Source organism: Trachurus japonicus, chromosome 21 (assembly GCF_045865225.1).
Source record: "Trachurus japonicus isolate A0001 chromosome 21, Traja_1.0".
In the NCBI taxonomy this organism is placed as follows: Eukaryota; Metazoa; Chordata; class Actinopteri; order Carangiformes; family Carangidae; genus Trachurus; species Trachurus japonicus.
Window position 1 is genome coordinate 14,412,451 of NC_140927.1, and position 27,353 is coordinate 14,439,803.

Below are 27,353 nucleotides of genomic sequence, written 5' to 3' on the forward strand. Positions count from 1 at the left end.
ATTACCTTGTTAAATATTATTATACAAAATTATTATCATAACCCATGTCTGGTTTAATTTAAGTGGAAAATTCACCCAATGTACTTTTGTCTGAGCCTCTCACTCAACTGAGTAATGTTGTTTTTTCCTCATATGCCTTTGCATGTTGTCCACAAGATTCAAGCAGTATATTTTCTTTCTTCTTCACAATCAAATCTTTTAATTTCCAGTAAGATACACTTTGAATATTTTGAAGAAAACTACATAACACGTGTCACTTCCTGTTTCAAAATTCACAAAACAGGAAAGGCAGTAAAATCATTTCTTTAATAGAGAGAAACCCATGCCTCAAAAATATACATCATATTCTTCACAGCAGTGTGTCTTCATGTATTGTCATTGACGTTGAAAAACAGGGCTGAACAATCCTCCAACTTCCTTCACCACATTCAGTTCTGGACTGATTAAAGTCAAGAGAAATTACCAAAGAATTTCAATTAATGTTCATCTTTTCTGATAAATAAGTCACATATTTTAGGACATAAAAATACACAGCCGATGCAAATACCTGAGAGCCCTCACAACAGAAAGTTGTTATCAACATGAGAGATGATCACTCAGCACACGTGTTTTGGATAATGTCAATGTTCAGTGCCAAAATATACACCGATCATATATTATTTCTTAAAAAATACAATTCACCTGAACCCTGTCTTTTACATATTTGTAAACATTTTTCAACTTAAAAAAACACACACACAAAGTTCACAAAACTATTTGCATTAACATTTCAGCAGAAAAATAGGCATTTAGCACACTCACTTTCAAAATCTACAAAACACATCCCCACAGTCTGAAACAATACCAATGATTTAGATTTTCAAGTAAACGCCTCACTGACTAGGAGGGCTGACACAGGACCTTCCTTCCTTACATTTTCTGTTCATATGGCTGCTTCAGTTTAAGAAGTTGTGTACAACTAAAGATGTTCTTATTACAACATTAAAATGAAAGCAAAAAAATAAAAAGTTCTGATCTGTTTATAATCACTCCCTGTGCAGGGAATTACGGAAAAAAAATTCAGGGTATAGCATTAACTTATGTTTAACCACAGGATAATTAAAAGAATATGCTGTTTTAAAAGAACCCCTGTCTAAACAGATAAGGCTTTCAGATGATAAATATATACAGGAGGAATATAGTACAGGAATGTATCGTCAATATCACGGCTGCGAGGTGTAAACAATTCCCAGTGCCAATACTTTACAGACAGTGCGTTTTATGCTAGCTGGGCACCAGTTGCGCAATAGAGAAGCAACATGTAAACAGAGAAAAAAGCTGCCTTTTGATCACAAGTATTTAACACAGACGAATAGATCACTGAGTTTAACCTTTGAGAATCATCACCTGTTTATGACCTGGGAGAAATTGATAATGCCAAAAGTCTGGGGAGTACTGATACAACAAAAAAAGAATATGTTGCAAAACCTATGTGGATAATTAGCTCCAATGAGCAACTCTAAGATTGTTCTTTCAAAACTTAAGAGTAACCTTTGTTCTGTCAGTGATGGCTTTCCACTCCACCTACAGTTTAATGTAACAACAGACAAACCATGCTGCTTAAAGTGCATGGCCAACTGTACAAAGCACAGTTTGCCTATAATCTCAGTCCTTCACAGGCAGAGACAGTAACTGTGAAGGAGATGCAACTGGCCTAATGGATCAAAATCTCTAATGCTTCAACATTCTGTGGACAGACAAGTGATCTAGAGGTTAAAATCCGCTACTCAGCATTTTCATGTTGCATACATGAGTTTTTAATGTTAAGGGTTTGCACAAGTGATCGGAATGCTACAGTTTTGGGAAACACCTTCAACAGCAGTAACTGAAATAAGTGCAATAATAACCAAACTTATTTCACTTTGCATGCTGTCACCTTCCTGATTCCCTCTGTAACAGGTTGTAGATGAAAGTGGCAACATGAACGCAAAAAGTAAGAAGTAAAAAGTTTAAGACGTGTGTGCGATAGTAATTTTGAGGAGCAGAGAATGAGCAGCCTGATCCAAACAAGATCAGGTTTAAAACACTACAGTGGGAAACCTGCATGACATCCAAATGAAGAACACGCTTTCCACAATACAGTGAATTTTAGATGCAGTTCAATCTGAGCTATGCAAGGCGACGGTTAAGGTGTAAATGCACCCCTGTGATGTGTCCCTGTATTTGTCCTAACAAACAAACAGGATGGAAGATGGCATTCAAAACCACATATAAGCATATAAAATATAAGCATGTGTTTACCGTGCTAGAAAACAGCACCAATAATGCAGACCCCACCTCACCCTGATCCCAAGCCTCACAAAAAAAATAAAAATAACACTTACACTATATACACACAGACCCATCTGTCCTAAATCGCAAAGTGGATTAGATCAAAAAGACCTAAAGGCCTAAAGCATTAAGTGAGGTACATCAGTGATATCCATTCCCACAGATCATCATACTTCTAGATTTTTTTACTTTGCCAACCTCTGCCATTTTAGACTGTCAAAGTGAAGGTCCATTTTAAAACAGAGAGTGATATTCAAAGTTTAGGAACTGTGTGCTAACACTGCAAGCAACACAACCTATGAGTCATCAGGTTTTAAAAACTTCCTGTAGGAAAAAAAGATGCCCATGACTGAGCTTTTATACGAAAAGCTTCACTTTGTCCCACCAGTGTGGTTTTACTTCATGATCAGTAGTTCTACCTTTTAAGTGCAAACTGAATCGAGGCTGATTACAATGGAGAGAAATAAATCCTAATACAAGCACCAAATTCAGTGTCATGAGAGTCAAATCAAGTGTTCCACAAGTGTAAGATAATTCAATTTAAAATGCATATTCTATAAATGCATTGGATGAATGAACACCAAATTCACTATAGTTCCTCCTTTAGTAAACAACATGACTTTTTCCTTGTTTCTATCAAGAAATATGCATACTGGGTTGGATTACACTCGACAGAGATTGATACAAAATTGGATCCATGTGTGCATGTTTTTCATGTGTGTAAAATCTTTTAATTACAAATTTCACAAAGCATCAACAAAAAGTTGATGTGTGCTGGTGGTACACAAGTTTTTTTTTTCCACACAGCGATAATTAGAGAGGCACTGGTGGCTAAGCCACTAATCTTTTGATGGTTTTTGGTAGGAAAAAATAAGCTAATATAATAACATCAGTCAATATGTCAAAATTCATCAGAAGACTGCCACATCAGCTGCATGGTACAACGTGGTTGTTGAGAGGTAGTTGTCAACTTTTCTAGGCTCCAGCTAAAACTTCTCAAATTAGTTGTATAAACTAGCTATAAAACACAGTGAAAGTCATGTAATATTTAGTTACATTCTGTAGTATTTTGTAGAGAAAAAGTTTATGATGACCATAATTGTGTCACAAATTGTGATCTATAATACTAGTTTCTGTTTGTGTTTATTGAGACATTGATTTGCTACTTGTATTGAGACTTATTAATTATGTTCAAGACCTTGTTTATTTTCAACAACTAGAGTCAAGGTAGTGATTTACTGGCACCAAGTCCAATCATGTCCAATGGACACCAAATTGCTTGCAGCTAGAACACACAGCACCAGATACACACACCACTGGACTGTTGTTTAGCGGAAACTACTTGAGAATTAGTGGTTGTGGCGATGGCTTTATAGAGAAAAAGCTCAGTGGGCATATTCAACATGAATCTTTGCATGATTATGTTCTTTTCAGTTTTTAGCAAGTCATTTACATAATTTCAATACCCAGAATAATTCAAACAAAGATGATCTGAATCTTTTAGGAAAACATTCGTTTCATCTGTCCACGTGCCATTATCATGACAGAATCTGTGAGTGGTATTTTTTGGATTGTAGACTTAAGTCCTACCATTCACCTCTGTGTTAGTTGTAATATCCTATCCAGTGTAAATAAAACTATTATTTTTCTTCACCATTTCCAAGTAAGACTGAAAAAAAAAGACAGCTGCTCTGTTACATCATTCAAACATTTTAGGAGAACAAAAAATCTTACCTTCCTTCCTCTACATTTAATTATTAATTAAATATGTAGAAAATGTATCTTTGGCCCATACCTTCATATGATTGTTAATCTGTTCTGATTCACAATAAGTAGCTTAAAAAGAAGTCTTTGATTGTGCTACACTTGTCTACAGTGCCATTCAGCTGTGCAGTCTCAGAGGTCTGGGGATAAGGATCGATATCCAGCTATTGCTCCTTCCCTTCTTTGTCTTCCTACCCATCCTCTTACTGGAAGGTGTGTTCACCACGGACTATATGAGAGGAGAATTCATAGCGATCTTTGCTGCGGTGACCACAGATGTTGCACTCCAGTGGATCTCTGTATCCATGGCAACCCATGTGGATGGTGTACATGACATGGTCCAGGAAGAGCACCCGACAGTGCTCGCACTGGAAGGCCCGCAACTCCTGGCCCTCTCGCCCAAACACCCGCATCCCCTCCTGGCTCGCGGGCCTGTCTGTGGGCACTCGCATCAGCCCCGCCCCCAGTCCTGCCCCGCTTCTTGGTGAGGCTGTAGTCGCCCGCTCACCTGAATATATCACGGCTGGACTTGCTTGAGACCTAAGGCCATGAGTGAGGTTGCTCCCATGATATCCTGACCTCTCCTGAGGGCTGCTGCGAGCTGAGTCAGCAGAGTCAAGTCCACTGTTGTTGGGAGATTCATCCTGCCCTGACTGGGGTGGCTTGCCCTGCCTGGTTACAGCAGTGGGGCCATTTGAGGTTGGATGGCTGGGGAAGTCATGCGGATGAGGTGGATGTGGTGCCAGTGTGTCAAAGTTTCCTGGGCGCTCTGTTCGTTGGCTCAGCAAGACGTGATGGATGAGGGGATTGACCATGGGCACCACGTCGGCCATAGACAGAGGTGGACCTGGATGGTGGAGCATGGGCCGAAGGGTGTCAGATCCCAAGTATGTCATGGCATTGCTTATAGCCTGGTCCATCATGTGGGACGGCATCATTTCGGCCTGCTTTTCATACTTTAGGCCCATCTCAAAGTTTACATCAGGGTAACTGTAGCGCGGCATCTTTTCACCTGGATGAAATAGAGTAAAACTATGAATGTGTGGAATAAACTGATGTAACAGGAAGATGCCAATATCAAGTAGCGAGATACAAAACATAATAAACACAGATACAACAGAAAAAAAAAAATGGAAACACTTCCTTTTAGCTTCAAACAAGGGGGACAGATAATGTGCACATACGAGCATGGCTTCACTTTTCAAAATTTCCTTTCTAGCCTGTCAAACTTATATCTTGCTGATATTTCTGTACTTGTTTTTCATATTTTGTACTTGATGTTCTCTGCGTACGGAAAGCCCCATCCATCTACTACTGCTCCAGAACAGGGATGCGGTAAGCTGTTTTCTCTCGATAAGAGCAATGGCAAAGTTACAGGTGTACCTAACCACAAAGTGAAAAAACATTTCCTTGCCTCTAAGTCATCCGCTCGCTCTAGCTTGCTCAACCTCTTTTTCTAATAGTGTGGTAAATAAGACCAAATTCAGAAAAAAATAATCTGTGCTCATACATATAGCACTGTGAGATAGATAGTTTTTTTTTTACTATTGTATGATGCAACACTGAGGGGATGAGTTACATGAGATGGCATTGTTCAATTCTATTATCTATCTTCTGTTAGCATAAAAGTCAAACTAAGATCATAAGAAAAAAAATATGAATGGATTCTCAAATTCCTGCAAAGTGTCCAGTGCTCTATCTCCATATTATATAAGTAGATAAAACTGATGATTGTCTGCCTACAGTTGGAATACCCACCCACAAATTTCTGAGGGGTGGTGCTCTTCCTCTTGCCGACGTTGCTGTGCAGCCTTTCAATAACAGGCGGCCGATCAAAAGTCGCCATGGTGTTGGCCTCAGCCATGGGCCGTGGCTCTTTAGGTACTTCACCTTCAAAGATTGGGAGATGAGCTGAATTAAAAAAAAGGGCAGGAACATATTTGGGTGGTGACATTAGGCAAATGTGTAGGTCACTTTTTGGGGGTGTGTAATGAAATTCATTCATAATCTCAGTTTGTCCAAAACTCTTTATATTGCATAGGAAGTTAAATTTAAGCACAACATTTACGCGGTTTTGGTAATTATAGGCAAACATTAAAAGGTTACACAAAATCATGAACACTAATAATAAATATGCAAATAGCCACAAACCTGTCCACTCATTTAAAAAGGTGTAGGCTACGTGCTAACACTGCAAATTTCATAATGTATTTCATTACACTGTACTACTTCCCCCCACACATTAGGCCACCTTCATTGTTATGGTTTCAGATTTAGTCATATGTTTTACCTGTGTAAGGGCCAGTGTTGGCGGATGGGTCCAAGCCGATACCTTGCAGGTAGCTATGACAGCGCTCTTTGTGCTCCTCCAGAGATGTCCGCTGTTTGTAACTCCGGCCACAGTAGTTACATTTGTGTGGTTTGCCAACTAAAAGTGAAGAGGGGCAGTGTGTTAATTTCAGTCACTACGCAGAGTGCGTAATAGTAAATACTGTGAACAGTCAGTGGTGCGGGCAAACCAGAAGTGAGCCTCTGAGATCATGGATGTTCCACTACTAGTGTGAGGATTCCACACAACTGCTGCCAGACTGAAACATTGTGGGCGATACAGAAAGTTGCACCATAAAGTCTGCAGTTCAAACACTTCATAATGATAACTCCCACTACTGTGGCACAGTAGAGTTGATCATGCATCCAATGGTGGTGGGGGTAGGAAACTAACTCCAATGTTAAACTGCTATGGAGGTGGAGTGTGATTCATTGTGCCATTTCTATTTTATTCAATTCCTTCCTACCAAGACAAGTGGAAAGATGAGGCAATATTCTTTACATGTATCTCAACCAGGCCATCAACACATCTGTCATTCCATCCATCTGGCTTTATCACCTGATAAATGGATCAATGAATCAGTTGAAATTTTATCTTGGTGTGTGTATAAATGACTGGACATAATGATCCATTCATCCACTAGCTATTCATTTGGTTTGTGTGGGGCGGCTGGAGCCATTGGGCTGATATACAGAGACAAACAACCTCACATGCTCACATTCAGACCTGCAGCAACTTAAGAGTCGGCAGTTAACCTAGAGTGCGTGTCTTTTAGCTGTAGGAGGAAGCCGGAGTACCCAGACAAACCCACACAAGGAGAACATGATGACTCCACACAGAAAGGCCAATGGCTCGGGGTTCAAACCCACAACATTTTTGCTGCTATCCACTTAACCACTATGCCACCCCAGCCTTTACAAACAGTTATATCTGCCACAAAGGCACATTGCATCAAGTTGATCAGCAGAAATAATGGTCAGCTTAGACAGTGGCCAATAAATGTCAGGCGTATAGGTAAACACTGTCACCACCTTTGTACTACGGAAGTACATAAACCATTTCAAAACTGAGGTAAATGAAAATGTGCAAATACTGCATTAAAGTGAATCCTTTGCAGGCACACACCGATCTGGTCCCCATACAAAAAGACTTCATAACTCAGTCCCCTGATTCATTAGTAATGCACTGTAGTGAGACATTCACTGACATAACAGTGACAGGTATTACTAGAAGATGTGCTGATGATCCACTGCTCTTCTTGACACCGTGAGAAAAGAGAAACCAAGCTTGTTTCAGTCTGAGGCATGAAGACTGTGATACACACACACACACACACACACACGCACACACACGCACACACACACAAAGGCGTGTGCACGCACGCACACACATTAAGAGGTAGGTCATATACACGTGAACATAAGTAGAGGTCGACATTAAGTTTTTTTTGTTGTTGTTTGTTTAAACTTTTAAAACGTATATGTTCCACAAGAAGACAAGTTACTCAGAACAGAATATTCCTTTAGCTGTAAATGTGATATTGTTTTCCCTGGACTGTGTCTTGGTTTGAGCAAGTGATATAAAACCCACTTTGTTACAGAATGACGTGTCCAATCATGGTCAATCTTACATCAGCAGGCAGTTTTTTTTTTTGCAAGTGAGTGATGTGGAATGATAATAGGTTTTCTGCTGTATCTGTCATTCAGTACTCTTGTGGTCTATAAATGACACTGTATCAGCAGAAGTCGAAACTAGGGTTCTTCATCATTATATTCTGAGTATGAAGAGATAAAAAAGCGATGGCTAGTGACAAAGGGTTTCAATATTATTAAGGTGTGGGCATGTGTACCTGCAAGGTCATTGCAGTAATATTCATTCTAGTCAAAGAGTAATTTCTAAATGAAACGTCATCATGGAAACATTGCTCTCCAGCCATGAAACTTAAACAGCAGAGTAGGCAGTGCTCAATCAACAGTATCACTCCCTTGCTCTCCTCCACTCATGTCTACACACACTGTCACGCACACACACAACACAGACTTAATTTTTCATATTTATATAACCACCCACACAGCCTTGTGCAGATGTTGGATGGACCTGATGAATCCACCTTTCAGCTGCTATTCTTATTCATGCAAATGGTCCACTCAGACTCACTTGACTGATTGTGTTTGTCTGACAAACGGGAACTTACTTGAATTTAGATCATCTGCCTTACAAAATGTAAAAACCATTTGCCTCTCAAGACATGATTTCAATCATCAAATGTGCCTTAAAGTAAAATGTCGTCTTCAAACATTTAATCTGGCTTTAGGGATTGCAGCCAGATGCAAGGCTGTTTGTACTGATGTACTTTTCCTCACCGGCTCACACTCTTGTTTTACTTGCCTGACCTCACTATCTATGTTTTATTTCCCTCTTTTGGCTACACCTGTTCCTCCTGGCAGAGCAGCAGGCCAAAGCTGCCAGTTCTGCAGCACTCTGACACTAGCGAGTAGTGAGCAGTCGTTCCCTGTACATAAAAAATACATACATATGTATACAAAAAAAGAGTTGGGTGTTATATTCCCATGTGCAGGACAGGCATAACTTACTACTCATAATTCTACAGTATAAACTAGGGGATGTGAAAAACTAATTCATCTGAACAATATAGGAAGTGAGAAAAAAAAATTGGACAAACTGATAGTAGGAAATGTGTAAAATAAGTCCCTCAGTTGCAATTACGTCAGCAATTACGAACACAAAAGATGAATCCAAACATAGACAGTAACTAAAAACAGAACTATATGAGTAACTTCCATGGGGGCATCACAGGTAGAAATGACAGTATTGTCTGACCTTAATTTCAAAGGTGCAACAGAGGGGAGAGCACATCCTCTCTAGAGGGAAAGTGGGTTACAGTTGAGAGAGATACAACACTCCCATGTGTTAACAGACAGATAATTTCCTCCTTAGTGAGTCAAGCAACTAAGCAACAAAATGTCCTTGGTACATAACCACAAAGCACACACTCTGCACAGTAGAAAAAAAAACACTGCAACAATACATGACAGAGTGTCACCAACCAGCATGTACATGTATGGCTACTGTGGCCACTGTAGCTCTGCTAGCTCATACACCACTAGACACAAGTCACATAAAGAAATATCTGAGCTAATATCTGACTTACAAAGCCTGTCAAGATTTTCCTTTGAAAAATGGCATGTATCGTAAAGACCGTCATTAAACTGAACCAGACAAGGGCCTTCACATTCTTCCTGATGGATGTATATACAGTATATAAAAATGGTTTGATTTTCTGAAGGTATATTTTAAACCTTATATTACTTATTAACAAAGAAAGGAAGAAGAATTTCTCAAGGTTCCTACATTAATGCCAGAAGAAAACTGAGATGATGATGTGCACATAGCAGTGGAGTAGAGAGTGGACAAGTCAGGCAAGTATTCAAGTAAATAAAATATTTAAGCAGGGTCTGACTTAAATATTCCATCTCTTCAATAAATATAGACAAGCATTAAAAGCATAATGGGTTAAGTGTTTTTTTTCTAAATCCGTGAAGCACTTCTGATTAACAGTGTCTCTTCTGGGTAAGAGAGGTAAATGAGTAAAAAGGGAAGAGAAGAGGGCGAGGAGGAGCCTTACCAGCATGAGTGCGCAAATGACCAGTGAGAGCATCACGTCGCCGGCAGGCATAGCTACAGAAGGGGCATTTGAAGGGTTTTTCACCGGTGTGCAGCTTGATGTGTCGCAGCAGATTTCCCTTCTGGGTGAACGAGACACCACACTGGTTGCACTGGAATGGCCTGTCACCTGATAGAGGCAGGCACAGGAAGTCAATACCACACTCATCGTGGAAGATGTTTTAGAAAGTTTCAACAACCCTGTAAACAGTTTTTTTTTTGCCCCTAACTGAACTCTTACCTTTTCTGTTTTTGTAACTGTGGTAACAGCTGACTACTAATGAAGATAACAACTGTCCCAATTAAATTCTTATAACAACACTAAACCTACTTTTCTATCTGTTACTATGAACTACAGTGAACTGCACTACAATCAACTAAAGAAAAAACAAACAGACACACTTATAAATTAGAAAATAAATTTGGTCTAATTTATTTTCTAATTTATTAGTCCAACACAATTACCCAAACTAAACTGAATTCAGCTGAACATCAATGAACTGGTTAAAAATAAAACACAGTTTCACTTAATGTGCATCTTCTTCCCACTTTATCTTGATTCCAAAAAAATCATTTGAAATGTTAATGCAGTTATCTCTATGATGACATTAGTGGTGTTGGAGAAATACCTACAAGGCTTAGTGAAAAAACTGACTATGCTATATCTGTTTGTAGATTTTTCCCTTAGTAGGCTGCATGCAATGTTTTCCATAGGAATGGATGAGGCATGTATTTATTCTGAAATGATATAGTATGCTCCTGATTTCAAAGGAGCCATTACTGTCTTCAGTTCTAATGGCAAATCTTTTGATCTACAGCCAGATGGAAAAGAGAAATATGATCCCAATGCTGTGACAACCAGGGCAGTCATGGCGTCAGCTGGAACAGGTTGTGGGGGATTCCAAGGATATTTTTTCCCTGATAATAATTCCATGTCTAAGCTATTGTCTTTCAACAAAAAAACAAACCAAAACAATTCAGCAGCGAGTACTCCACACCCACTGTAGAAAAGGGTAAATGATTTCTGACTCACACTACAGAGCGGGAAACTACATCCCGCCCTGATTTTAATTCTTAGGATTGTTAATACTTTAAGATCATACACATACAATTGTGTATGATCATGCTACAATTATACCAGACAGTAACTATAATGGCATTTGAAAATACACTGATCAATACCATTTGGTTGTCGACTTCCTGCATCAGCAGTCGCATTTGGCCCAGATAATCCATCCTGTGCATTGCTTGGACTACCAGTCATGGATTCCTCCAATACTATTCCTTCCTCCCCTGTGTGGCCTATTTCTTCAAGTGCTGGGCTTCTGTTGTCAGCTTCCTCCACTGTTTCTTCCTCTTGCTTAATTGTCAGTTCTGCAAAACAAAAATAACAGCAATCCTTTTGTAGTTTGTAGTGTCAAATGAAGATATGGTATCTTTATGGAGAAGCCATGAAAGGACCCATATGTTCAGCCTACTTAGACCGGACCCTTGGTCAGTTAGATTAGGGTTGGGGTTGGAGGCTAATGCAGCCTCTGTAGAACGGAGCTGTAAACTGTAAAGGCCAGAGATGAGGCATCTTGGGATGTACTGGGTTGACTGGAGGTAAAAAGGGTTGGCCGGAAACAGACATGCTCGAGTGGATTAGCTGTGCAGAATCTAGCTGGTGGGATCCTAGTGACTTAACAACTCAGTGTAGATAACATTGGGATGGACAGACATGGCGACGGAGCAAGAAAGAGGAACAGGCTGGTCTGGTTCCTGGCTGTTCTCGGGCAGAAAGGGAGTGTCAGAGGCCCTGCAGCTTAAAGCACCTGACTAGCAATGGGAGGCTGGCTGGATGACAAGGGCAAAAGATTGTGTTGTATGTGTGCTAATGTGTGAGTGTGAGTGTGTGTGTGTGTGTGAGTGTGTGAAAGTGTGCATGCGCGCATGGGTGTGTGGATGTGTGGGTGGTTGTGGCGGGAAACTATTCACCACTTGGAGTCTCTGGTTATCAGTCAGAAATTAGTAAAAAATAACCATCCTGTCCATAGCCATGCACACGTATCACAGCTACACCCAGTTTCAGCCTCCCCCATTCTGGTCCCAGTAATCACTTGGATTGTACATATTGTAAACATTTCAGTCAACCAGATGAACAAGATTTGCAATTTTTTTGTTCCCCCAAGGAACTCAACTAGTGTCACAAAGCAGCTACACAAGGAAAGTTCTTTTGTCTAGTCTCCAGACATTTACACACGCATGCAGCACAATCAAATTCATCATTTTAATTATATATTTTTTCCTCTTTTTATTTTTGCATAATTATTGTAAATGAGTAATTTTCAACATCATCAAAACAATTATCATGCTAAACACAGGGCTTCAACAGATTTTTGAATTCTAACAATTTGGTTTCCTTTTAAGTAAAAAAAAAAAGACTTTACTCTGATACTTAATCCGGGTACAGTTGTAACAGATGATTTCTATGGTTTTGAGTTAATGAGCCATCAAAATTTTGGGGAGAATTCTACCCTGAAAAATTCATCCATGTTACTAATGGGTTAAAACACATGTGAAAGGGGCTTGAGAGGGAGTGCAGAAAAAAAAAAAAAACTATAAACGCCAAACTTACTGAACCTGATGATCTTGTTTTGGGATTTACAGGGACAATAATCACTGTGTGGTTGTTTTACTAAAGCCTCCATTCTGATAGCATCCCTCAACTGTCGCCTCAGGCTTTGTGCTGCTTCCAAGAAATTTAGTAATTCAGGTAACATTTCCTTTTTGTTACCAACCATAGAGAGAAATCTCCACAAAGCAACTACATTCTTTAAACTTACTGTATATTTCCATTGCCACAGTTTGTGCACAACACTTAAAGCAATACCGGTGTCTTCAACAGCTGTATCCTGGCAACACGGAGCAGACCTGAACGTCCTTGCTATTCAGCTCCTCACATCTTTACATCTGTCTCGCCAGTGTGGCAGAGTTGGAAGCACAGGGTGGTCAGATGAGGATACACTTTAAAAGGCTGCTACAACAAAAGCAGCATTTAGTTTATAGTGTAATTTTAATTACATTTTCCACAGTACGCAGAGAATCTGAGGTAAAGCTTACAATTGATTGAAAGGTTGGTGAAGACATTCTGTTGTTATCTTACCATCCAAACTGTCAGCTCGCCCAAGGGGTGTAATTCTACTCTTAAACCTTTATTACCAGACATAATTGACAATAACAGCAGAACTGCTTGAGAGTTTTCTTGCTGGCTTGTTTAAGAGGCTGACACTGAAATCTGACAACGCTTAAAAGGATAGTTTGGGTTATTTGACGTGGGTTTGTGTGAGGTAGTCAGGAATAGTCAGTGTATCACCTGCAGTAGATTCAGATCAGCACCCTGCCAGTTAGGAGAGGCAGCAGGGAACAGGATACACTAGCAGAGCAATGTGCTAGTGTGCAACGACCCGCAGAAAAAAGACACATCAAGAAACAATCCAGGGTCCGTTTAAATGTATGCTTAATGTGGAATACTTTCAGTGTGCTACTGTATCTTCCTGTCTACAGCACTTTTCTTTGGTACTGCATTTTTCTCAACTGCTGAATGACCGTATTCCTATGCACACGCACACCTACAGTGAACACTCTGTTACGCAAAAAAACCACGCAAGTCAGCTGAGTGAATCAGAAACATCTCAGCTTTCATCTGTTTTGACGGTAAGATAATGCACTGAAAGTACTCTACATGACTTTACATTTACACATACATTTAAACAGAGAATAGGTAACATACTCACTATGCATGACGACCTAACACAACCCCACGTCAAATAACCCAAACCCTCCCTTTAATGTTCATTTTCAACAGATGATGTGATGCAGCCCTTCTTTTGTAACAAAACCTCAAATGTCAAATCATGTTAGGCAACTTCCAGAATGACAACAGGTCTTATCGGTGAAGAGTATCTCCCTGTGAAAACCATCACTCAGCCCACCTCCCTGTATCTCTTAACTTGTGGGAAACGAGCTTCCCTTTTTCTCACTCGTGTCCCTTGTCTGTTGAGTTTCCCCTTTTCTTACTTTGCTGTTTCACAGTGACATGGCTGAAGCTAATCTGAGGCGTCTGTGGCTGAAAGGGACCAAGCAACACTTACGGTACAGCCCGCCAAGAGCAATATGCTACAATATGGGGCAATATGTCACTGTTAAACAATCTGCTCTAAGATTTTCTTTAGTAAATCTTTTTGTGTAAAGAATGCTTTGTTTTTTCAGCTCTCAGATGGTTTAGGCGGACAGGATAAAACATTTTGGCAGCCTATACCTGTAAACCAAGGGGCTACATCTATACTACATTCCAGAGGGGCTCTCACATACTATAATGGTTGTTTTTTGTTTTTTTTTACATCCCCTCCTGTGCTAACCCATCATCCACACTCTGAGACACCAGACTCTGCACCCCAGTGCTTTTTTCTATCTGCACGGATTTCAATTAGACAAGACTCTCCCCACCTTCACTCAGTTTGTGGTCCACAGCACGAGACGAGACAGGACACTGAACTTGTTATATGCTATGTGAAAGAGGCGATTCTACCTCACACATACAGTTCTTTTTATTCTCCTACTGTGTTGTGTATTCTCAGTCTCTGGAATGATCCGCCGGAGGACATTCAGCTTCATCAGCGTTATGTTTTAAATCACTCCTTAAAACTAATTTTTATCGGAAAGCCTTTCCTGATTTTATTTAATTGTTTTAGTTGTCATTTTATTGGTTGTCACATTGTTGTACAGCACTAACACTAACCCTAACTGTTACGGTGGGCATCTCTGCTGCGTGGTTGCTATTGACAACTCTATCTCTCTACATAGACATTATGCGTTACTGAAAGGCTGGATTTCTCTTTTTCATCTCTAATTTATATTTGACTTGTAAAGAAGAATAGCCTCCTTCACAAAGTAACAGAGATGTTTTGCAATGCACCTGCACCTGAGACATGGATGTGTATGTGCCCTCATCAAGGAAAATTTAATATTTTTGACATAAACTTTACTACAGTGCCACTGTCTCAACATGCAGCTGCTAAAATATTTCAATATATACACATATATATGTCTGTATTATATTTAGATTCAGCCAAGACAGAGACAACTATGGGAGAAACACTGTAATCCTACTTTCCCTGGAGGCTTTTATTGTAAAAGAGTGGGGTCTCATAAAGAGTAACTCCACATGAAGAAAGAAGAGCAAAACACAATGGTCAGTATGAACAGATCTAGTTAGTTAGAACAGTGTGTGTTTAAAGAAAAAATGCCATGTGTACATATTGTCGCTGTTCCTAGTAGATCACACAAATGTGTTTCTATTGATTGAGCACTCACCATTGGGGGAATTAGGACCCTGAGGAACTGTCTGTCCATTAGGTGTTGACATATCCGCCAACATTCTCGAGTTCTCCTTACCAGGAGAGCATTTGCCGTTACCTGGGAGACAAACAGAATCTGTAGTTACTGTAGTTATACAATAAACACAATGCTGTTATCAAGGGGAAAAAGTCAAGGACTAAGAATCATAAAACTGTTTCAAAAGCCAATATGAGGAAGAAGAAAATTATTAATGTGGTCAAGTGAGAAGCAGTTGTTGCTGTAAACTGATACACTGTTACAGTGATGATACATACCATACCTAAACTGATAAATGTTTGATCTAGCCACAATTACAGTAGACAGATAAAATGGAAAATTAAAAAAGTTGATCAAATTCCTAGCTAAGACTTATGTTAGGTCTTAATATTTTTTTCTATCTTCTTTAGCCTAATCTGAATGGTCTCACTATACAGAATGCAACTAACTAAACTGTCTTTATTCACCTGTGGGATGCTAATGTCCAGCAAAAGTGGATCAGATTGCATCCTCTCAGCAGTCTGTACAGAACACAGGCTATGGATAGCCCTGTGTCCACTTAGAGGGAGAGCAAACCAATCCCTTATCCCCTTACACCCCGGCCTCGTCAGGGTCACTACAACAATGCAGTGGCAACAGCCAAACACCCCTGCTGACCCAGGTGTCAGATCCCTTAGGAACCACAGTGAGCCATCATTCAGCAGCACAATTAAAGGTTTTCCTCAAGCCTATAAAAACTATGACAAGACCGGAGAGAGCATGCATTATGATGACTCCAGACTGCCTCTTGCTTTTCAGTTTGATGGAGCGACAGCTATACCTGAAGTTCCAGAAAAAAAATCCAAGAGCTGTGCTACAGTGCATGTTGCATCCGAGACCGCCAAAGACAGCCTTGTTATAATTTGTCACTGCTGAATATGCCTACAATGATCCCTCACACATGAAAAAGAAATCTGTGTCAGATCTCTTCTTGTTGTGACAGCTCCTCTAAATTTGACAACCTCTTGTGTGGTATTGTTCCATTGTTGCGGCAGCCCCACTGAGTGGGGGATACTGGGAGACAATGTCCATGACACAATCCCTTGGCCTGGGCTCAGGTTGCACAGGTTGGGGTTGGAGGAAATCTCAGGTGACTGACGCTGGCTATCCCTTGGCAGTGCTGTCCTGGAGACAGGAGTGGCCCAGATTTGTCATGAAGGATTTTCCATTACTACCAGGCACTGACAGCTGCCTAGCAGCACCATGACTAGACTACCTTACATTCAATAATCATTTCTGGCTACCTGGGTTCAAAATAATAACCCTAAAATAAGAAACTATTATTAGAGACTTAAAGACAGTGTTATTTAATGTTAATTTCAATTAATCGGGTGGGTGAAGAGAAATTTCTTCACACATTAATAATATGGGTCAAATATTAAAATAAAATTGATGAGGCATAGTCATTCATAAATAATGCATTGATCCTGAAGAATGGCATCAAAGAATAACATTTGAAGAGAAGAAAGAATAAATTATATCATCTATTGATTATACTACTCAAATGCAACGACACTATGACTGAAGTACAGAAGTACATGCATTTCCACACGCACACACCTTTGATGTGAGGAAAAAAATGACTGGCACGTCATCAGCTTTTAGGATTAAAAATCCACTATACCACACACATGTTTGCATTGAATCAAAGTTCTGCGTTGGTGCCCCGCGTTTGCTGAGTCAAATCTGTATGAACAGTAAGATCAGGATATTAAGCAGTCGCGACTTGCTGGGGGAAAGGTACTTTGCACCAAATTGGGATAATTTAATGTCGTGGCAAATGGAAAGGAACAAATGTGTATACATGAAACTTGTAGGAGTAATAAAAATGCTGACTCTAATCACTGACGCCTAATGAACACATAGCTTCAAGACACTTCAAGTCATCCTCTGTGGGATCTAATAAGAGTTGATTCATTTTCTGGTCTTACAACTTATTGGAAAAAGAACAGCTGAAGTAATTATAATTATATCTAGGTTCAGCAATGATCTGGTATGACAAGGTTCAGAAAACAACTATAATCCAAGGTCAAAATCTATTTGCCTGCTTGTTATGGTTCAAGTTAATAAGATACACAAAACACGTTTCACAGTTCCTATATTTAACTGTGTAAAACTGGATAAAGAGTCTTTTTCTGGTGCAACAACTCTGGTTTGCTGGACAAACACTGTCTGGGAGCTGTTTTTTCCTGTCAAACCCCAAACCTTCCGTCAGACACAGATTTATGAGAATCAGATTTGCACATATGTAGGTTAACTAATGCTTACTTTTCACGTGCATGCGTTTCATGCACAAGCGTAAATGTCGTATTGAAAATACTGTCAATTAATTTGGTGAATAAAGGAGAAGTTTTACATCACCAGCTTATTCCACAAGTATTACAGAAGCACCTGCTGTTGATTATGAGGCCAGAGAGCGTTGTGGTGTGTTCTATTTGTGGTCATCCAAATTTGTGTCTGCGGGGGTGACCTTGAGAAGAGAGAAACCCAGTACAGACCATCTCTGTAGGTAGCTAACCTTAACTTTGGTGCCGAGTGGATTTCAAGAGTTAAGTGAAAGCAATGAAGAGCTTATAGTAAAGCTAGTAAATAACTCGTTAAGGTTCATCCATAAGAATTATGCTGTAGAGCTACAATGGAAGGACAGCAAAAACTTTCATTTTCCATTAAGATGATTTTGACTTGTCTCTGGACCATAATCTCACCTTTCTTCTACAGTCTTCACAATCACCTTACTCTTATTACCATTTAAGCTTTGAATTATTAATATACAGTAGGTAATACTTACATTATTAACAGTGCTACCTTAATATATGTAATAGTTGGCTTCACAGGCAGGACTAACCAATGTCTCTGCCAATTTACAGCTGGTAAAAAAAAAAAGCATATACGGTAAAATCTGTATCCTGCTTCTTTTATGGTCTCTCTTAGCTGTAGTGTAATTTCTTTGCCAGAGAGTGTGCAATTCATGTTGGGTCAAACATGGTTTGAAAGAAACACCACTCTTTACCACTTACTAGCGCATGTGGAAATGGAATTTGTTAAATAAGGCATTTTACAAAATGAGACCTATGTGAAGCAATCTGAGGGCTTTGAAGAAACTTTTTTTCTTTTTGTTTCTAAAATGATACTGTACCCAGCGCTTCCTCTCCGATTATTGTGCAGGAGCCCAGGAAATGTGATTAGTTTCATTTAGAGGCTCATTGATCACCTGAAACTTTGCTCAACTGAAATTATACACCAACTCATGCGGCTCATTTGTTTTAATATGCTTTACATTTTCAGTCTGCTACCACTAGACATTTGTGTAGATGTTTGCACCTGTTTGTCCTATAAAGCCACCGCCATCAAATTAGAGCAAAAAACAGAAAACCAAACTAGATTACACTTAACTCTTTTTCCTGTTTAAAACACCAACAGAGTATACAACAGTGCTTTCAGGCAAATGTCAGTGTGCGATAACTGGATGATGAACAGAGGGTAGCATCAGGCAAGGGCATAGGCTATCAGTGTCAGAAGTTGATGTACTACACTACTTAATTAGTTTAATGTTTAACAAATGATTTAGTTGTACTTTACTTTTACTATAATATGTAGTACTGTAGTAATGTAGTTTTATAGCATTGTATGTACATATACATATATATATCTGAATTTGATTGAATCTTAAAATAATAAATAACAAGAAAGAATGGACATAATTCTCTTCATGCAGAAATAAGAAAACTTTATAATTATCCTGGATAAATGGTTGACATGTTGTTGGTCAACAGTACAACAGCAAGAATGAGAAACCATTATCTTCTTTAAAGCAGAGAGGTGTCTGTCAGTGAGAATGAAAATATCTAATTTCTCAGAAGTGACAGTACCTGTGAACTACTATGATGATGTGTCTATGTGACAATTAGCATGTGAAATGAAATGACAGTGCACGTGAGAGCGTGTTATTCTGTGTGAGAAAAAGAAGGAGAAATGAAGTTTTGAATGTATGAAAAAGTCAAATTCATGAGAGAGAGTGATGACCTGCAGGACAGAGAGTGACTGACAAAGACAGCTCACGTGGTTAAGTAGTGAATAACAGTGTAAGAAGGTGTTAAATGGAAAGTAAAGCTTGTTGATTAGACAGGAAGGCTGCTTAAATTCTAGATTATTTAATGGCCTTCATAACCACAAAGCTTGTACCTGCTGCTGTTTGGGCTACACAGTGCACTCATATCCAACCATGGTGCATTTACAGGTAATAGCCTTGTGTTTCGTCGGCCCAATAGCAGTCATTTTACATTGGCTTATTCTTTATGTGTATGTTCTTTACACATTAAAACTACAAATTTATAAATCTTTATACACTGTCAGGCTGTATTTCTCATACCACTAGTCTGAGACACAGACACTGTAACGCTCTCTTATAGACTTCAATAGTATTTACCAAATATGAATTAGAATAGCTCTGGCCTCCTGCATAGCTATACTAATTCATATATTTTCCACCCTATTTGTAGGGCTTTTGACTCCACAAGCACGATTTATATAAATTGTCACCACCTACATAAAGCATCATTATAGTGAAACTACTGAAGCTATCTTTAGAGAAAAGTTAAGCTAAGCTACAAAGCTATATGACAAAAGCAATTTACTTACCACAAAACCGACTTTTTTTAAGGATGGATGAGAAAAGTGTGTTCTTACTGCGGTTTTTGTTTTTAGTGTAATTAATGATCATGGACACAGAAGACAACTGTGTCGGTGAGCCTAAGACAATTATTTACCCTGTTAGAAAATAAAGATCTATTCTATTCTACTCTATTCTATTCTATGGATGATGGCTTTGCATGTGTTTCTATATTGCTCAATATAAAAGTTTTTTGTTTGTTTGTCTTTTGGGGGGGGGGTTTATGCCTTTAATCGATAGGACAGCTGCAGAGAGACAGGAAATTGACAAGGCAGAGAGAGGGGAATGACATTAAGCAAAGGGTCACCGGTGGAATCGAACCGGGACTGTTGCGGCGAGGACTATACCAGATGAATATGCATATGAGGCGCTAAATGACGCCCCAGTATGAAATTTGATGCATCTTTTTGCAGTTAGCGTAAGTGAAATAGGGTGCTGTATTGTGTAGGAGAGTGTAGTGATGCATGTGCAAGATTATGATGGGTGTCACAGCAAGTACAACATTTGACCTAAATATGTTGTTACAATCCACTGATTAATATGTTGAGCCTTTTAAAATACATGGGAGCAAATTAGGAAAAAAAAATGGTCGGATTCTGCGAAAAGTAGTGTTTTCTGCAGTTTCATTCTAATGGAACAGTGAGGTACTGCTTGTTCCAAAACCATCATTTCAGAATCGACCCACGGACAGGCAAGGAGGGGAAGAGCTTCCATTTCTTCTTCCGCCACCACCCCTACCCCGCCTGCCAAGTGTTCCTATAAGCACAAACCCCCAATGGAGACCTAAAAGTCCCGAATGGTGTCATCAACAACATAGCATCCGTTTTTAGATATGCTTACCAAGGCAAAATATAAGGAGGGCAGGCAAGATATTGAAGAGACCTGCCCAAAGGAAACCAACAAAGGGCAATGGAGCACCACAAAGTGCATATCCAGTATCTGCTGCTTTCAACAGGATGTCGCTAATGCATCGTTTTCTATACCTTTAAGGGCTGAACAGGAAAAGGGCTGCACTGGGGGAAAATCCCTTAAATGTTTACACTGTTGTGATTGCGATTTTTTTTTTTGTATCAACATTATGTGAAAGAGGTGGAAACAATGTCATCGTCAAAAGAGATGAATAACATCAAAGCCACAATTGCATAATAGAATGTAGATGCAGTCATCATCGTCGTCATCATCAGTACCACAAAACACAGTCACCCATCTTGATATTTTGTATAAACTGTCATAAAGTGTGGGGCAGTGACTATCAGCGTGCACTGATCGTAATGTGTGAATAGTACGAGGACTTACTAGCACAATAGCCATCAGGAGCCTCCATTTCAAGTGCTTTGGGAGTGCTGCAGGGAACAAGACCAAATATCACTGTAATTTTAAAGTCAATGTTATACAAGAGCTTTTTGCACAAATGCATGGCTTTATTCCTGATTTATTTAGTTTTAACAAAAGCTGTGCAGCCTGAGCTATGTGTCATGATATGCACCAACGATGAGCACATTCAGGATCCACCTTCATCAAGTATTCATGCAAACACCAGAGAGCCAGAAAACTATTAATTACTGTAAAATCACATCAATACCCAAATTTACAAATGCTTACCAGCCCCAGATGCATGAATGCCAGTGTACAGAGCTGTATTACAGAGCCTATGGTTTGTGCAAATGTCTTGTTAGAGTAGTCTCGTGTATATATTTAGCACACTACACTAAACTATTTTAAATGTGTCAACGGCCAAGTTTTGGTTTCTTGTTTTCGACAGAAAATACATTCTTGTCACAGTCAAAGTTACATTATAGTTGGGGTTTTCTTTCAGTTGTCGGCATTCTATGATATTATGGCTTATACATGAGTCTTATTCGAGATCAAGCCTTGTTTGAGGCCGAAATTATGCGATCAATTACATCAGCCATAGTGCCCCCATTCAAAAAGGGCAATAGAAAATAATACAACTAACTCCCAACAGTGACAGAACTTGGCTTAAAAATTTGAAAGTGAAAAACACGGAAATTTCAATGAGCTACATTTCGACTGTAGATTTCGAACTGGAATTAGACTGACCAAACAATCACCACAGCAAATGGTCACCTTTGAAGTTGTAAATATGACATTTATTACTTATAGCCTCTCAGTCTTAGTTTTTTAAAAGGCAAACCTAAACGCTTGGGTTTATCTTTACCCCTAACACCACTGTTATTGTGGAGTAGAAGATCTTATAAAGTATGTTATGATTAATGAATTTGGAAATGTTGGAATTACAAGTTTTTTTATTTTTCATAGCTTTTTAAAGCGTGTGTATATTGAGTTTAATTACTTAACAAATGTGTATTGTGCTACCACAGCTTAGATTCAGGCTTCCTTGAAGAACAAGAAAGCCCAGCTCATTCGTCATTAAATTAAAACATCTACATGCCAAATGCAGAATGTCTCACATCAGTATTTATATCTCCTAATACCAGTTTACTGTAAAACAAAGGTCATCATAACATCAAAGCTAGTAGCACTTTTTTTTTTTAAATGAGCCTTACTCAGCAGCTACACCATGGAGGAAACTTTTGGCCAGGTTACAGTGACAGCAAGTTGGAAAAGCATTAGTTTAAAGCTGTACTTCTGCTATGATACACTACTCAGCAGCTCCAATTAAAAGTGAAACATGAAAGCAAAACAGCACAGTAAAATGCAATACATAGAATAAAAGTTTGATTCAGATAATTACCTTCGAGTGTCTCCTCTGTGCAAAATTAGTTGGTACTTTCAGTCAAGGACGGAGGGAGGGGGTGGTAAGCTGTCTCCACCTCCCTTTAAAGAAACAAAAAAAAGGGGGGCAAAATGACCTATTTCATCCAGTGATCTTGCGTTATAAAAGACAAAAAAAAAGCTTTTTTAAAGATCAACAGGTTTCAACAACAGTCCAGTGACAGGAACGTGACAGCCATGCCAAAAGTCATCGGAGAAAAGTACAGAGAAGCAGAGGAAAGTTTAGGAGGAGTGCATTTAAAGAATCCTACAGGTGGCTGCTGCGTAAAAGCCTCGTCTGCGCGCTTCCCGTCGAGTTTTCCACTCTACATTCGACCCACCGATCTCGCCACACGCTTGATTCAAACTTGCGACATTTCAGCAGAAGTCACTCACACCGACTAGCCCTGCCGTTCACGGTGAACTTTTTTTTTTTCTTTCTCTTACAGTAGGAACAGCAAGGAGGGGGAAGACTCGACAAGTTGGTAAGGGAAAGAAAGAGAGGGATGGATCAAACTGGATCCACCGGTTCCTAAGGAATTAGCCATAGTGGCAGGGAGCAGCCAAGCTATTTTCAAAAACCAAAGGACTGGAAATCCGTGGGCAGGCGATGTTGAAAAGCTATTGTGGAGATGTGACTCAAGGTCCTACCGGCAGACTCTCGCGCGCTGTAAAGTGCTGCTGCGGAAAAGGGGGGATAGTGATGTAGTGGCACATTAAACGGTGGGTAACATGGTGCACAGCCAGTGCCTCCTTTTAGCAGGCATTACAGCGCGACTTTTCCCATCAGAAATTCAACACATAAAAATGCCTTCACCCCCCTTTTATCTCATTTGACAGGCCTGACACCTTTGACACCACTTCCTAGTCTGTCTACAACGTGACTTTAGGTTGCCGGATTAATAGCAGCACAGAGGTGAGGTGAACTCTATTCTGCAGATGTGCGGACAGATGAGACAGTGAGGAGGACAGGGAGCGTTTACCTGGCAGGCAACAGAGCATCTCTGGAAATAACCACCAGCTGCTTATAGAGGATAAAAAAAGAAAAGAAAACGCAAAAGCGAGTTTTGTTGATAATGTGACAACGCGCTGTTTTTCTCGTGTTGTGTATGTGTATGTGTTTTTTTTTTAGCTGGCTTCGTTGCCTGCGTGGCTTGACGCTGACTGACAGCTACAATTCAACAGGTTACCCGATCACCGCAGTCTACAGCAGAGCCCGTCTGGCTTTCCATTCATCAGACAGACGCTCCTTGTCTGCCTCTGCTGCAGACATGCGCCTCTAGCAGGTCTGAAGCGGCGGTAGCCTATTGATAGTCGAATTATGTCCAATAGCCATAAAATAGCGGCAACATGATGGTTAGTACAGGAAACCGATTCATGCACTTATGTCTCTTGCGCTCTCTTTTATCATTTACCTTAAACCCGTTGGAGTTTATGAATCCCCATGAACTTGCACATTGATCCAGACTGAATGTCTCGGCTTGGAATAGACTTCATTCTAGCGCGACATGCGCCATGCAGCGCGGACTGAACGGTAGTTTGGTTCCGCAGCGGCAACAAAAGCAACAGTTGTTATTAGATCCACCACTGACTTCCTCCTCCATCTCCTCCGGAGCAGCGCAGAGCAGAGCGCAGACAACCCAGCCGAGTTGCTATTCTGGGAAGTTGGTCTGACACAGAGAAACGGATCACAGAGTGTGGACCCAGTCTCCCTCTCTGCTCGGCAATCGATTAGGTTAGGGCCTCTTATCTCTGGCTGTAGCCAGGTTACAACGGGCGACCAAACAGAAGTCGCACAACTTTAAGTATTTAAGAATTACAATGGACTCAAGGACGTATAGCATTAAGTGCATTATTTATATATCCTGCAGCTATATGCATTTATTATTTTATGTATTTAGGCTACTCGCTTAGATTGCAGTCATTTGTGGAGTGTATTAATTGCTATGGTAGTCTATTCTTAGAATAACACTGAGTAATTTTGTATTTTGAAGAATGCACCATGACTTATTACTGTATGGTGGCCCAGAGAGCCCAACACACTGCAAATTCAAAAAACATCTTCATGAATTTGACAGCACATGCACTGCAAAAAAAATATTACAACACACGCAAATACACAAGCACACAACAGATTCAGTCCTACAACAAATTACAGTGTTTCCAGTGGACACAAGCCGATCCCAAACCATGCTCTCTTCCTAAACCTATACCTCTAGTGCCTAAATCTAACCACGCCATATTCATTAGAGAAACAACCATTTTGATGCTGCTCTCAGTAGCCTACAGTTGGGTGTTTATAACATAAACCATGGGGCATAATTGCAGGATAAACTCCTATGGGTTGTATCGGAAGGCTGGAAAAGTTGACTCATTATTGTAAGGTTGGAGGACTTGTTGGTTTATTAATTATTATGTTTCTTAATAAGCCAGATGAATGTGTATTTGCATCTGTTTCCCTAAGTTGTGGTGCTGTGCTCTCAGGACTACAGTTAATACAAGAAAAGCCACTCTCCATAGTGGATGACATCAAGATCAATAATTGAGAATACAAAATATGTAATAACAATACATGTGGCAAAATTTGCTTTTGAACATGGCCACAACATTGTATGTATTCATTTATTTACAATTTTCAGCTTTGCTTCTGGTGAAATGTCCTGAACCAGTGGTTTTCAAAGAAGGGTCCCCTCGATTCCAGGTGGAGAACCCTTTCAAGTACCCCTGAGGGTACCCTTATCAAGTTTCTTGGCCTGAAAAAGTTTTACAACCACTGTCCTAACTTTATATGAGGCATTTTCTTATCTGAAACTTCTTATGAGCTAATAAGCACATACATCACCATACTATGACGGTGATGAGTCAAAGGTGCCACATAGTATAAGCCCTGATGAGCTAGATTAGACATTAGACTTATGATATGAATACTCATCCATAGTGATATTTTATGTCATGCTGTAGAAAAAAGGTGCAGCTGTGATTACGATGATCACATAAGGCTACTGAAAGGCACTGTTGTAATATTATAACAAAGATCTCAGTATAGTACTGCAACAGCAGTTTTCTTCAGTCAAACCCAATACGCACATTCTGGGGCAGGTCCCACAAACAATGACATGGACTGGACTGGATTTGGCAGAAATTAGGAAACTCATGTTGCTTATGCTGCACCTTTAGTTTAGATTTTATTTCTTAAATGTAGCTTTGTCATTTAAGGATTTAAGTCAATTACTGTAAACAATTCAAACTTTAAATGCTGCAGTGACTTGCAGTGCAGCATTAGAGAGTTTATTAGGCTTTGAGGTCAGCCAGTCCGTGACATTATGAAATATGTGTAAGAATAATGTAACACAGGGTGTTTATAAGTGTGAAAATAAAACTAAAAGCCAAACCAACCAAGACGAGTTCACAGGCAGAGACAAAGGCTTATACTCTACATCTTATATAGCAGAAAAAGTACTGGGCCTAGAAGCTCTACATTTGGTTGGATGTGTTAGTGCTATTAGACTGTATATGTGAACATCAGAGCAGTTTGTACACCAGCCAACAGATACAATGTGACACTTCCTTAGCACACTTTCAAGACAGAAAGGTAATGGAAATTCTTTTTAACACATCGGGTACGAGACTCTATTTTGTAAGGCCGCGGTTTCCCCACATGACGTGGACACATGAAAATGTGAGCATTATTGTGCAGCCAGAGCCTCTGTTATATAACCATATCAGTGCTTATTGTTTGATATGCAACATCTTCAGTGTGTTTGTTTCAGCTCTTTAACCATGGTGACACACAAGGAAATTACTCTACTGGGACAGAGGGAAGTCCTTACCTAAGAAATATACATGTAGAAAGGTGAGAAAAATCTAGATTGTCTACTGTAACATTAAAAAAGTGCAGTTTGTCATGACCCAGTTACGTGACCTCTAGTGTCTGCAGTAGTTTTGACAGGAGAGAAGGAAGAAGTCAGATATGACAGTGTAGAAACAGTAGAACACTTAACTGGACTTTCATTCACAAGATTGTTGTTTCTCTGTTGAATAAGTCCAACGGCAAGTTTATTACTGTTACCACGAAGGCAAAGTTCATCTAACCTAATGAAAGTATTTACTTTACTCCAAACCATGATGTTTCTTTTAACACACCTATGCAGGACAGCATAAAAGTTATCCAACCTAAACAACCATATACGTTGTGTATATGGTTGTTTAGGTTGGATAACTTTTTGAACAGGAAGTAAATCATCATCGCCTTTGGCTTAAGGGTCAATTTGGGTTTAGTAAAATAGTCACAGATTATTTTACCAATCTGTTAAAACTTGCATTAAGAAAAGGCTGACATGTTGGAGAGTAGCTGGAGCAATAGCAGTAGCAGAAGTGGGAGTACTGGATAGGGCCGCATCAATAGTCAGCTCACAGTTCAGTGGGCCCATAAAACACAAATGAGAG

General features: G+C 39.7%; 1 protein-coding gene across 3 annotated transcripts; it reads right to left on the bottom strand.

The window, feature by feature from the left end:
• Positions 1–1,775: 1,775 nt before the first annotated feature.
• Positions 1,776–24,556, bottom strand: ikzf2 (IKAROS family zinc finger 2). Of its 3 annotated transcripts, none has more exons than XM_085765004.1 (9): positions 24,323–24,556; positions 22,888–22,970; positions 21,468–21,514; positions 15,443–15,544; positions 11,270–11,461; positions 10,050–10,217; positions 6,365–6,502; positions 5,833–5,964; positions 1,776–5,086 (listed from the first exon to the last, which is right to left on the bottom strand). In XM_085765004.1, exons 3-9 carry the CDS (start codon positions 21,493–21,495, stop codon positions 4,278–4,280), a joined length of 1,569 nt encoding a protein of 522 aa, XP_085621130.1. In that variant the 5' UTR covers positions 21,496–21,514; positions 22,888–22,970; positions 24,323–24,556; the 3' UTR covers positions 1,776–4,277. The 3 variants fall into 3 exon arrangements, with proteins under 3 accessions (XP_085621130.1, XP_085621129.1, XP_085621133.1); XM_085765003.1 differs by lacking the exon at positions 24,323–24,556 and adding an exon at positions 23,180–23,395; XM_085765007.1 differs by lacking the exons at positions 21,468–21,514; positions 22,888–22,970; positions 24,323–24,556 and adding an exon at positions 16,318–16,342 and having other exon boundaries at positions 4,048–5,086.
• Positions 24,557–27,353: the final 2,797 nt, after the last annotated feature.

Excerpts from the sequence above, each read along its gene's own strand:
- ikzf2 (XM_085765004.1), bottom strand. The coding sequence starts at position 21,495 with ATGGAGGCTCCTGATGGCTATTGTGCTA. Across the intron at positions 11,462-15,442 it reads GGGTCCTAATTCCCCCAATG|AACTGACAATTAAGCAAGAG; the intron begins GTGAGTGCTCAA and ends TTTGTTTTGCAG. Across the intron at positions 5,087-5,832 it reads CACCCCTCAGAAATTTGTGG|GTGAAAAGATGCCGCGCTAC; the intron begins GTGGGTATTCCA and ends TATTTCATCCAG.